Genomic DNA, 14358 nt, shown 5'->3' with positions numbered 1-14358 from the left:
GTCAGGAAAATATCCAGAGCACATGGTATATGTAAGAGGAGCTTATTTCAGTCCTGATGAGTACACACTTAACCAGTTTAAATGGAAAAGATTCTCCATATGAGAAAAATCTATATTTATTGGCTGCATATGTGTCTGCCAGGCACTGATCTTTCATTCCGTTTGCCAGACTTCATGCTCAGTGAACTGCCCGAGGTCTATCTCACCATGTTCCTGAACCGACAAGCTTTGATGCTTCAGTGCCTAAAACGCACACATACTCACACTTTGTGCTGTTTCCCTGCCCACTCTTTATTCCTACTGTCATGGGAGACTCCCACTTCTTTCTCAGTGCTTAAAGAATGACTCAAATAATTTATCAATGACTGCGGCTCATGTCACATCCGGCTGGTGGGTGTTGTGAGCATGCATATTTTAAAGGTCTCAGGTTCAAGCAGCCAGAGGAGCTCTATAGTATCTGAAAATAATCACCATAGTGGCTGTGGAGAAAAAAAGATTCAACCCACCAGGCTTTGTTTAAAGACAATACGCCTCAGTTATTTTTTAATATTTGCTTCGAGACAATAAAACTATCATTACAGCAGGAAAATACCTCTGTCCGATGTGATTGATTTTTGCAGTAGCAGCGTTCTTATTTTTTTGGTAAGCTCATAAAAAGCACGACATTTTTTAGTGCACTGTCGCCCACATTATTGTTATTTCTATTTTGATTACCCTTCCTTTCTGTTTGAGCTTCGCTGCAGTAAAAGGTTCTTACTAAGTGAAGGGATAGAAAATGGTTTTTAATTCCAAAAGCCAAAGGTGAAATGGTGACGCAGGGATGCACAATCTGGACATGGGTCCACTGATGTCAATTGATTGATACACCGGATACTCTCTCCTCTGGGTGGCCTTGTGTTTCTTTGACAGCCACTTCATCAGGATTAAACCTGCACCGGTGCACACTGTTGTCATGTTGCTCTGTATGACCGTTTGCTCCCTGGGACAAACTCCCACCTCTCATCCTGTCTCATTCAAACTCAAAGCCGGTGAATCATATTCTCATTGCTAATGAGTGTGTGTCGTCTGTGTGTGTTTGATCAGTGTGATCCAGGACAAGTTCTGCGGCATCATCAACATCTCCGTCGAGGCGCTGCATGATGTCATGACAGAAGATACCGAAACAAGCACCTACAAAGAGTAAGTATGCAGGAGAAAGGCCAAAGCTACAAGGACATAAAATGTATAAATTACTTTGTAAGTTTGTAATTTGGACAAATCTCCCACACGATGTTTGAAAACCGTTTGAAATATTTATTTTGAAGGCTTGAATTTATCAACGACAATGCTAAAAGTTTGAAGAATGAAGCTCTCACTTAAAAAAAATCACAGTGGAGGAGAGGCTGAGTGGAGCCGGGGCCCAGGACACATTTCACACAGATAAATAATGGCCTGTGAAATGGCCCAGAAAACACTGTCTCACTATGGAATAAGACACTAACACACACACAGCCACCCTTCGACACTAATACACACAGCCACCCTTCGACACTAATACACACAGCCTGCCCCATCACTCTGCCCTCTCGCTCCCTGCCCCGGTAGCATCGAACCCATTTCTCAGAAGATGTGAACCTGCGTGCAGACTCTCCTTTTCCCTGCTGTCGAAAACACTTAGCGCCCTGCTAAGACGTGCCAGTGTGAAATGAATGTTAAATTTGTGTAGAAAGGTTAGTGTAAGTGTTTCTTTATTTGCAGGAGACGTGTTGAATTGTTTTGGTTCCCTGCTGAGCTTCATACGGAGCCAAAACATGTCTGGATTTACTATTTGTTAAGGCAACAAACTGAGACGGGTAGCAGTGGGTAATGTAATCCTCCTGCCTGTGTTTAAAAAATTAAGCAATGTTTAAAATTAAAACTGCCTCTCCTTTTATTCCTCCATTCTCGTAAGTGGTTCTGCGTTGTTCTGGTATGGTGTGGAATAAGAATGAAAGTGAAACAGTATGACAATTGGAAATTAAGTGTAGCGTGAAAGTACAGTGTCAAAATTTGTATTCCTTTCTATTGTACTGAACTCTCCAAGTACAATATGTCATATTTGATTATAACATCTAAATGACTGGTATGGAGTTTCAGTTACAGTACAGAATATTTTTAAACATTAAAAAACAAAACAGCCGTATGTGGATATTTGTTTTATTGGCAGAGCCTAAAATGTGACTCAGTCTCACCACTGTGTTATGTGTCACAATAGTTAGTATAAATCTGCACCATCTGTTTTTGGACCCTTGGGGACAACAGAAACAAGCTCTGATCATAAAATGTACTTTTTTAAATTGACCTTTTAAGTTCAGAGCCATAACTTTGTGGACAATCATTGCTTATTTATTGATCAAGCAGTAAGGGAGCATCATTATCATTCATTAGGAGTCGAGTTTCAGGCCACTTCAAATGTTTAAACTTTCCCAACTCTGGAAAATATATGTCTCTTCAGCTGCTTACTGCCTAATTATTTTTTAGTGAAGTTGCGATGTCTGTCTTTTTTTTGTTCTCCTAATAGTTATATTTCTGTAAAACTAACGGAAAACTGTTTATTCTATTAAATGATCTCATGAGCATGTCAGAGATATGTCAATGCAGAAAAAAAAAAGTGATTTCAGATTTACATTTAAACTAACCTGATTTTTTTCCCTGCTGTGGCAGACATGAGAAACATGAGAGCCGAGAGAATTAACAGAGAACTTGTCTGACAGATGTTTAAACAAGGAGAAAAAAAGTGCTACATAGCTCGGTGAGATCTGTGTGTAAATTATTAACCGATTGAAATTCCGATCATAAATTATCAAAAGCTGACACGTGAAAGCCAGGTGATATGAAATTGGAGATTCCTCCCCTTCCTCACCTCCACTCACAATGAGCATAAAGTAAGAAGGACAAAAGAAATGAAAGACCATACACAGACTCTGGACTTGGCACAAAGGTTTCTCCTGTAATTCTCTCTGCGTGCATGTCATCAACAGCAGTCGGTGCCGTACACAGAGGACCAGCGGGTTCAACCTTTTGTCTTTTTTTTCCTGTACCTTCGTGTGTGCTGCTGATCTTGTCCTGAAATTGTCTCCTTCTGTGCCGGTTTATGTGCGCTTATTAATATTGAGTTGAATATTATTGTGTTTGCAGCTGCATGTTGATGAGTCATTTCGAGGAGCCCAAGCTAAGTGATGATGAGGAGCCACCAACCGAACAGGACAAGAGGAAGAAGCTGGTGAGTCAGACCAAAAAAAAAAAGAGTAATATAATGTTCTCTTTTAATTTTACCGAGTTCTCTCTCTCCTTGTCCTTTGATGTCAAAAATAATCTCTGCCCCCCCCCCCTTGTGATTCTCTTTTTGTCACATCGTCTCTTATGATACAAGATTTAAAAAGAAAGGACAATACACTTGTCTGGAGGCCAGAGAAAATGTACAAGCAAAAAGAAATGTGGTCATTCAATGCACTCCTTAGTCCGGGAACAATTCAGATGTACCTGTCAGCTGCTGCAGCTTTTCAGTTCGGGTGCTATCTAATCACATAAGCACAGCTGCTGGCATGTGTGTGTCATAGATGCATGCTGCGAGTCGCTTTATGTAAGCATAGATATTGTCTAGGTGTGGGATGCATACCACTTCAACAGTATGGATGTATATACATGTAGGTGCATAGTGTCTGTGGAGGCTCTGAAATTGTAAACACTCTTTAACATTGTAAGAAATGTTGTTTTATTATGATGTTGGCGTCTCTCGCTGTGTTGTTTCTTCCAAATGAGTGCCTTTGCAAAATTAACAAATTAGATATCATTTGGGTTTGAATGAAAAAATGCAGCTGTATTTATTACCTACTGTGTGAGTGTGTTGTGTTTGTGTGTATTTTTTTATGTTTGCTGGCAGTGTCCCACTGTACTTATCACCTCAGCCCAGACCCCAACTTCTTGCTCAAGGGAATAGAGAAGAGGAGAATTAAAGTCACACCTCTCTCTGCTTTTCAATGGTTGGGTGGGTGGGTGGGTGGGTGGGGGTGTGTGTGGGTGCTCTCGGGGTGTGTGCATGAATCTACGTGCGCGAGTGGATGGCGTGCCCACGTGAGACGGTTTTGAGTTAGAGGGGAAAGTTAATGAGGAAGGAGACCTGTGACATTTATTGACTCCAGTTTGGCTTCCTTCTGGCAGCTGTCCTTGGCAGGTGTGTGAATTTGTGTTAAAGTGTTCATGTGCATCAAAGAATGTGTGTTTGTGTCGGTGTGTAAGAGCGGGACAGACCATTTTCATAAAAGAAAGCTTTGTGCATCAATGCCTCACTTTGATTAATTTATTCAGACAGTGGACTGCAAATGTATCGTATAGGATGAAAACATATAAACCAAACTCATCCAGATTGTTAATTATGTTTTAGGGTGCAGTTGCACTTGGTGGCATTTCACTTTGTTTAGTCAGCTTTCATCAGGACCTGGCGTGTGTGTCCACCATCTGCAGGGTGAGCTGTAGGGGTCCACTGCATTGCCGGTCAGGCAGCAGGTGAAGGCATCGCTGCGAAAAAACTGCAGCTTGAGATGGGAAAAGTCACATGTCTGTAGATGACAGTGCTGGAGGTGATGGAGGAGGTGAAGCAACACTAAAGAAGTATACAGCAGGTGGACTCACCTCTACACACAGCACTGGTCCTGAAACGCCCCCCCGACAGAGGCTGGAATCTGTCCAGCTCCTTCCAAGGCAGGTGTGTGTAGACGGTCACGAGTCCTGCTATACTTGGCTTCTCTTTCACTGCAGTGCGAGTGAATAATTAAGTACACCAGAGCTTACTCTCTTACAGGCTGTAATTCACTAAATATCAAAGTGAGACGTGTCGTACTCGACACAGAGCCTGTTCAATGTAGATGCCAGTGTTGGCTTACTGCAGATATATCCATATAGTTGGGGTATATGCATACTGATGTCCCTTATGCAGATGCTGCTCCTGTGGTGACCTGTGACCCGTGGAGTTAAACAACACTTTCTGTATCTTGTAATTTATTTGTATGTTTAGACTTAACTTTTATGTGTGTGAATGAACACAACCGAGTTTTTAATCACCCCAGTACTGAGGATTTTGTTGTTTGACTTTGAAAGTCCAGCTTAGTGCCTGTTTTGGTCACATTTGTTAAACTAGAATGGCGCAGGCGGAGCGCATACCTCTGCCAAGGCCATCTCCCAAAAATTCCTGAATCAGCTCCAAAATGTAATCGGATGTTCCTTGAGCAGCAATGAAAACAGAACCTCCTCGGTGAAGGTGATAAAAAAGCCAAGTGAATCCAAAGATGTTTAATTCACACACACAACTAAGCTCTCTGCCTATGTAAACACAAGTTGTCCATAATTGAATACCTTAGACGCCTTCAGCAAATCAGCACCAACCCGACATGTCCCTTTTCCCCTTCATCTGTCCTTATCACACTCCCTCACATTGGACGTGTGAGCCTCTGCTAATCAAGAAGTCTCATCACAGTTTCTCGGCCCATAGGGGATATTTGTTTGACGTTGCTGTGTTGCCTCGCTGAATTTGATTTGCTGCTCCCTTTGGGACACCTGCATTCCTGCATAAAGGATGAATAGATTGAATACAGGGAGAAAATGGAGGAATAATCACTATCACTGGTATTCACATCACTTATTCCGACATTTCCCTCTCAAACAGTATTGTTATGGGTGGTTTCTGTTTGCCTTGTGTGTCCTGTTTGTAGTTCTGACCTTGTCTGTCTCTCATGAGGCACTGTGAAGGTAATTTGCTTTTAAAAGGACAGAGACTCTGTCACAGCTCCCAGCGCTGCAGGAAGCATTGTTCTTTTTTTCATAGACTCATGAATAGGATGGACGTATCCAGGGTAAAGCTCTTAAAAGTTGCCAACACATCTTAATGCATGTTTATGTAATCTGTTGTCGGACATTACAAATAAACTGATGTGTTTGCTATTCAGTGATATTAGAGATGACAAGGGGATATCAGTGGGAGAGATGGCAGCAAAGGAGCCAGGCTGGATCTGATTCAGGTCCTTTGTGGTAAATGGTTGGTGTCTCGGTCCCTTTAGACAGCTCGATTTCTTTTGAATCTTAATTCAATCATTCTATACATGCTTTGTTCAAATAGAATTGATTTACAACAATAATATTTAATTAACTTCTATTATTATTCACACATTAACCCAATAAAGATAAATCGGCCTATGTATGTATATTTATGTTTTTATAAAAAGAAAAATCATCTCTAAGATGTTATTAAACCCTAATGATGAAGAAATGTGTTATAGGCTTGACATTTTCTACAGTTTACTTACACATACAACCACATGTTCTGAACTTGAATGAAAAATATTTTAAGATTAAAAGTTAACATGAATGCACATATGCCCTTAAATGTTTATTCTGTGATAGAACAGTACTGACAAGTCTGTTAAAAGCACATGTCTGTCAATTCGTTATAAGCCACCAGATAAATTGGTTGTGCTCTGAATCTTGCGTATGAGAAAGAACTATTGTTACACTTCCTACCACTCAAGAGGAGTCCATCTCTTTCATGTCTGACTCGGTCTCAACAGTAGCATGTGAAGGGTTGCTAATGTTACCAGCAGCAGCAGCAGCTTTGGATGAGAGGCACAAACACTCTTTGTTCAGCCAGCGGTCTCATTTACTTGGCTTGTATCTGATGAAACAGACCTTGGAGTCTTGCCTATGTCATTGTTTACATTTGTGGGAATGGACCAGTAAAGACTGCCCTTTTTTTTTCGTTATTATGACGACGACATATTGATTACACCAGTTGCCAATGGACTTGACATTTAAGGGATAATAATGGTTTATAGTTGAAAATAACAGTGTTATATTTTTTTTTGTATTTGTTAGCTATACACTTTGTGTTCAGTACATCAACAGCCAATAAAACCCATGTTCTGCTTGGAGATATATTTCCACACCTTTAATTGATAATTACTCCAGCAGGATGTGGTATGTCTGGTCTCATTTTTGCAGATGAGACAACACTTAAGTTTTATTTGACAAACCTAGACAGCAGGCTAAGTGGTCCACCTTAAAGCAATGGTGTTGGGTTCATATGACGGTGTCCTGCACAGCTCTGTCTTCTTCTCCTCTTCATCTATCATTTCAGTCACAAATTGCCTCATCATCTTCTGATTTGTCCCTCACTTTGATCCGAGTGCTCCAGGCAGACTGGGTTAACTGACGCTGTGTTTGGGCCCCGGTACATAATGTATCATTAGATTCTTGTTTTTCATCTACAAGGTCAGCACCATCAAACAAGAAAAGGGATCAAAGACTTTCTCCACTGAGCACTAATGTGCTCCGTCTGTTGTGCTGCGTTAGCACACACCCACTTGAGTGTATTGCTTTTCTTTTACTACACACAACACACATGTGGTATTGTGCTGCTTTTGTTGTGAGTAGTTGTCAATAACTGATGAGAGAAATGGGAAAAAAGAATGGACAAAGGTGCCCTATTCATCATGTAGGAAAAACTGGGACATGCTGGGGGGGGGGGGCAAGAAGCTGCTCTCACTCTGTAGCGCCACATCTCCACAATCAGACGCATGACGTCATATGTTGCATTCTGTCACAGCTGTTTTGCAGCAGCCCACGTGCCTGCCCACTTTTTAAATGTCCCATTTTGTGTTCTCTGTTTATTGTTAAATGCAGTTTCGACTTATTTGAACAGAATGCTCACTTCAGTCATTTATAGCATTTGTTCAGGATGTGTAACTGATGAGATTTTGGTTCCAGGCTATTACGCTAATGAGTTGGTTTCAGTGTGTGTGGTTTTTATTTTTCTGCGATTAGTGATGGTGATGGTGGGATATGATAGTATAATAAACATTAGTTTCACAGTTTGAACAGTTAAGAAGTATAGGTGATCGTGCTAATTTTAAATTTACAAAAAGTATACATATTGTGTTATGTATATTATGAGAGGCTGCAGCGCCAACTAAAAACTCCTTAGACTGCAATATAAAGGGGTGGGTGTGTTAAAAGAAAGTTTGATATACTTTTTTGACATAATGAAAGATGTTCTTTACCATTTTAGCTTTAGATGTTGGGGCTTAAAAAAATCAAATGTATGACAGTAAACATTCAAATCACTTTAACCATTACATTATTCTTTATGTTGCCAATTCTAATCAAATGTAGTTGTAAAATACATGAAAAATTACCACTTTCTGCCTAAATCTTAAGAAGAACATTGGAAAAAATAAGCTTCTTGTGAAACTATTTCCCTTTCCTTATTAATATGAATTTCAACTATTTGGATAAGACTGAGAATCCGAATTGAAATATTCAAACTCCAGCGGGAAGTGTGCAGCATCACAAATATTTTGTCGACCTCTTGCCTCTGTAATCACCATACAGTCAAGTTAAATTTCCAATTAAAAGACTTCCTCGGGTAAAACATTTACTGATGAAGAGTCTTTGAGAGGGCATCCTATTAAATGCTCATGTTTTTGCAATGTGAGAAGAGGAAGATACAGAGATGTAACTATTACTTCCTTGTCCTGTGGCTGTTATTGCTCATAGGCAAAGGGAAATATTTTTCCAGAGCTTAATTAGTGATGAAAATGGACTTTATTTTTCATTATTTCGTGATAAGCAATCCAGCTTATTAAGTTACCTTAAACGGCAATCCCATTAAATATTCAATGTTTAACAAAGGAAACGATAGCGAAGTGTATTCATTTGATTATTACCCAGTAGCTATCAATGCTCTGAGTGGAACAAAAATGTTAAATGAGCTTTGATGAATTACCAATTAATCACAAAATCGTTTTTGTCATTCGACAGTTTATCATTATTCCATTTATAATGAACAATCAAACTGACTCCAGAGGTCCCTAAAGGTATATATCTGTAGGAAATGAGTTTCAGTGTGTTATCAATTCACTGTGTGCCACACAAAGCGTCAGTAATGAAGACTTGCCATTCCTGCTTTATTATTGCTCCTAGTCTCAAGCAGACCATCAGTGTCAGCATAATTTGGTTTTGTTGAATAACAGACATCGCTCACTGTGTTATTTTGCACCACAAGATATAAAGATTCTCCTTTGTGCTGCCTCAGGCATACAGAGAGATCCAAATTAGTTTCCATCTCTGTCACTTCTCAGCTTTACGGCCATTTGTCCTGGAGACTGTTGGGAGTTGTAGGCTCTTAGAGGATGGCAGGATTGCAAATATGCCGCAATTAACCACTTCTTGAATTCACAAAGAAATGGAGCACAGAGATCGTTTATTTTAGTGGGTTACTCAGAGCCACAGTTTATTGCATAGACAGACTTTGATGTCTCTTCCCTGTGCATGAGTTATCAAGCTTATACACCAGGCCTGGCATTTTGTCATATTTTGTGCAAATATGTCTGGTCACAAATCCCAGTATTTCTTTCACCCATCATTTTTGTTGGAGCTGTTAAGGTGAGCAGTCCCTGTCAATTTTTTCTGGCTTTATTTTCAATCTAGCCACACAAATTGTGCACGCTCATAAATATCATATTTTTCATCAGTCTCCTAAATAAATTCAATGTTTTTGATCAAGATCGATGAATAATTCTCTTGGAAATTGGTGAACTTCTATTAAAAAAAATACTGGATTAATTTTTTTTGGCGATATCCTAATCTTCCTACCAAGTTTCATGGAAATCCAGTCCGTAGTTTTTGCGCATTCCTGCTCACAAACCAACCAGTCAGTCAACCAGTCAGTCAACCAGTCAGTCAACCAGTCAGTCAACCAGTCAGTCAACCAGTCAGTCAACCAGTCAGTCAACCAGTCAGTCTACCAGTCAGTCTACCAGTCAGTCTACCAGTCAGTCTACCAGTCAGTCTACCAGTCAGTCTACCAGTCAGTCTACCAGTCAGTCTACCAGTCAGTCTACCAGTCAGTCTACCAGTCAGTCTACCAGTCAGTCAACCAGTCAGTCAACCAGTGGACAGGGGTGATTTAAAAAAAAAAAACACTCATTGGCAGAAGTAATGATGTTAGAATAAGTTCACTCTGTAATGGATCTTCTGAGAGCACTCGTACTGTGTATTGGCTCAAAGTCAAAGTCAGTGTGCCAACATTTCTGACATGCTAGAAATCCTGAGGACTCCACCTCAAACCACTCCTCAAAACACAATCTGGCAGAAAAAAGTCATACGTTTCTTGCCCGCATTAGGATGGGAATTATTACACCTTTAACACTCTTAGTTGTTTGCAACCTCAAATTAGTCCAGCCTAGTGTAGCTCCTCTTCCACCTAAATAGAAATCAGCCAGAATATGTTTCCACGTCTGTGCTGGGGTGCAGGACTTTTAAAGATCCTGAGTTAACTGAGTGTTCCTGAACATCTATCATTAGCGCTACCGTACTGATTAAGCTTTTCCATGGCAGCATCTTATTAAGACTGTAGCCTGCTGTTATAAAAGGCAGCCACATATTAAAATGAAGAGCGTGCACTACAGGGAATGCTCGATTCATTTTGTCCACTTATGCCTCTGCCAGTCGTGGTGTTTATGTTGCAGCTGTGCAGATCCGACGATGATGCAGCCAAAAGTGTGTGTAGTGTTTTCACCTGCCAGCTCTTTGGATTCATTGGGAGTTAATTAGTCAGATTCAAGTGATGATAATAATCGATCTTTGGCCTGACAGTTCAGATTTTAGATTTATACTAATGCATCTTAATTACCGGTGTGAAGCTTTTTTCATTCTGCATGTGGCTCATTATAACCAATCACTGTGATTTTGATTGTGTGCTGGGAGCGATGAAATCTCCTCGCTGTGATTCAAACTGCTGCCCACGTTTCCTCACCCTCAACCCTGTTCATTCAAATTTACGGCTTGTCAGACAAGTGACAAAATGATTGAAGTATTTGTATTTGCTCATGAGGGTTGGATTGATTGATGAATCAAGTAAACCATTAACCATGATTGACTGAGAGGAAAATGTTAATCTACATTACATCCACCATTGGCATAATTCTGACACTTCAACAGAACTGTCTGGTGAGGGATTCCAAACGTGTCAGGTACTCTTGATGCTGGGTGTAAAATCTTCCCTGCCTCTATAGGGGATATTAACTAACCTTAATTACTAATGTATTTCTTATAACATTAATATAATGTTTTGATAATGAGCTGACTATGTAAGCCTGGCACCTTCACAATAGATGTTGTGAAACAGAAATTCCACAGACAGTGAGGTGTCCAGTAAAATGTAGCAAACTGTCACTGGGAATTAAAGGCAACAAATACTTCTGGCTCAGGTTTTGAAACATTACTTCTAAGCATTCCCCAGTTAAGTCTCTTTTTTTTATAGTAAGTTGGAATTGTACCAAACAATCTAAAACTACAAAGCAAAAGTTTGATGGAAAATCAATAAATTGGTTTAGCCGGAACAAATAAAATGTTTTTTTGGTCTGTATTATGAATTGGCGAGATCTGTGTAAGCTTATCAGACATATACTGATATACTGTATTCTCTGTCTGACACTTCATATCAGATAGAATTTTTATTTGTACCATTAACCCTTTAGGACCTAAGGCGTCCAATGAAATCACGCTCTAAAACTTGATCATTGTTTGAAACAACCCCCTTAAACCTGAGGGTTTTCTGCAGAGCTGAAAGAACAAATAAACTTTATTTTTCTCAGCACCTCATGCAGATGGAGACACAGAATATAAAAAATAAGGCGAAAGGAAGGAAGTTGTATTATTGATGACTAATCTTATTTCTTGATATGAAAAGATGACTGTCATCTCTACACTGTGACAGACGTGTATTCAGTCACGCATGTTTGCTTTTCTGTGTGTAGCTGACCAAGATAATGCCGATAGAGGCATTAAGATCAGCACGACAACAAATAATGTGAATTGTGTTTAAAGCAAGAATGAAAATGCTCGATCAATCTGCATTTGTCTTTAGATTAGTGTGAGCGATTGTTATAATTTGTGTTGTTCACAGCTGCTTCACACCGTAGGAACATTTTCTCCTTCAGTTCATCAAACGCCTGCAGCCGTCTCAAGGCAGCAGGGACACGCTGATAAATCTGTTGATACATTTTCACCCACTGGTTTGACAAGTGCTGCATCAGAGCACAGAGTCGTTATGCCCGGCCGTCCGCAGTGTTTACTTTCATTAAATAAGGTGCAACTGACACGAAGCTGCTGCAAAATCAGGGCGTACAATAATACACACGTTATTCCTGATTGGCATTTCATGTTTTATTCTTAAAACCCATTATGGGAAAAATGCCGTAGTGTCACAGTTTACTTAACGATCGCAAGTGTTTATGATTAGAGCTTGAGTGAAATACTAATATTCATCAATGTTTTGAATTAGTGTTGTGAGAGGTACAATATATCAACGTTAGGGACTTTCTCATTGAGCCGTTGTCATCGTGCATCACTGTGATCGGCGCAGCTGTTGGAAAGTTGTGAGATGTGACTGCCTCTGAGTGAAATTATTTCATCACATCTGCCGATTTATATTTACCATACAATTTTTCTCCCCTGCGCTGCTGCACCTACATGAACCATAATAGCAGGTACACACTGAAATGCCCACACCGCCTGTGCACGTAACGTTTTGCACTTGCCCTTTTGAAATAAATACTGTACACAACACAGAAATGAAAGCTTGTCCAACATGTCACAGACACTGTATGTTCACAAGGCTCAAAATACTAACGTGAATTCTTGGTTGTAGCAGCGTCGCATCCAAGAATTCACGCAACCAAGAAGCAGCTTCTCACCCAATGAGACTCCCGACTGTAATCTCCCACTCAGGAGTCTCATTTTACAAATTGGTCTTTCAGTGCCTGCCAAGATGGCAAAGTAGATTTCACACAGGATGTCACATTTCACTGTTTGACCCAGCTTGGAGCTCCACGCCTCCGTTCCTAGAGTCGCAGCCAAATCCACTAGAGCACTGAGGAGGTTTGCATTTACAAGTAAAAGAAAAGGGTTGTTTCAAATTGCCAAGATGATTTATGAGCCTGTATTTTATCCAGACAATCATGACCATCCTACAGGTTCTTACATTGCAGCCCTTGTCCTCAAACTAAATTTTATTTATTTGACTCGATGTGAAGGTGGCAGAGTTTAAAAAAGTTAACTTTGTGTCCTGCGTGGAATCACAGAGACAATTAGCTTAAAGGAAAAAGTGTCATAAACATCATTGAGCTTAGGATTTCAAACATTTATTTTACTGTAGCAAAGAATGATTCACTTTATCTGACCACGTTCATTTCCATATGAATCAAAAAAGTTGTTAAACTGAGCAATTGTGACTGATCTGGTTAGTAGTTGACTAAACTAGTCAGAAGATGCATGAGATGTATGAGAAAAGAAACCCACAACATTCACAAAAAAACCTTTCACTTGACGTTGTATCAAAATGCAGCTTTATTTTTATCCAGTGAGGAGTGGTTGCCTCCGTCACTTTCACCCATGTGTTTGGTAGTGTATGCAGCCTTATGACAAACTACCACAGGGCTCTAACTTTTACGCCCTCATGTATAATACTAATTATAGTATTACACTGTACCGCCTCATTGGGTGAGGAAATTGCTGCAATTAGGTTCTAATGTTCTAATCCTCCCTCTAAGTCAAGAGACCATGACCCAATGGAATCCCAGAAAAGGGGAGAAGGTGACTGTGTGTGTGTTTGTGTGTTGGAGGACTTGGCTTCCTGTTCTTGACCTTGTTTCTCACACTCTTGCACCATATCTCCTGTGAAATTACACCTTTTTAAATTTAGTGTTGCTGTCTGTTTGTTGTATGGTTGATCAGTCTTTGTCCCTGAATATGATAACGGTGAAGAATGTAAATGACCTCAGCTCACTGTGTTTGGTGTCTCTTCTTTGTCGTCCCACTTGTTATTTAGACCATGTCCACAGTCATGTCAATTAGTAAATATGGTTTTGTTCATACAATGAAATACTTTACATCCACTGTAGCATTTTCAGTGTTTTTGCTCGTAACAATGAAGGAGGCCGACATTTCCGTCATGCGCTGTAAGCAGTTGATCAATCACAACAGAGACGGTCAGATGGCCAATCAGAGAAGACTGGGTTGAATCAGGAGGGGGGCCTAAAAGAGTCAGGAGCTTAAACCTGCATAACTTGCTGCAGGCAGTATGAGGAAAGTACTGCTTTCTCTGAACATAAAGCACGTCAATGTTTTCCAGTCAGAACCCAAATTAATATTATTTAACACAAAATATGTGGGCCACACACGACCTTTGAATAAATTTCTGATAATGAATCAAACGAGTTTCCAATTGCCACAGTAAAAGAAGTTATGCTTTCACATCTACTTCTGTGCTCAGGAGATTTTTGTCCATCG

At 40.0% G+C, this 14358-nt stretch overlaps 1 protein-coding gene across 1 annotated transcript in view; it reads left to right on the top strand.

The window, feature by feature from the left end:
* The window catches only part of ipo11 (importin 11), a 92329-nt gene that overhangs the window by 69872 nt on the left and 8099 nt on the right, over positions 1–14358 (top strand). The window contains exons 27-28 of the mRNA XM_062381743.1: positions 1084–1179; positions 3157–3241. Coding sequence (XP_062237727.1) covers positions 1084–1179; positions 3157–3241 — 181 coding nt within the window. The remainder of the gene's footprint in view (positions 1–1083; positions 1180–3156; positions 3242–14358) is intronic.

Source organism: Platichthys flesus, chromosome 3, assembly GCF_949316205.1.
Source record: "Platichthys flesus chromosome 3, fPlaFle2.1, whole genome shotgun sequence".
NCBI classification, from domain to species: Eukaryota; Metazoa; Chordata; class Actinopteri; order Pleuronectiformes; family Pleuronectidae; genus Platichthys; species Platichthys flesus.
Note: the sequence above shows the minus strand (reverse complement) of the source record. Positions and strands in the feature narration are given on the sequence as shown.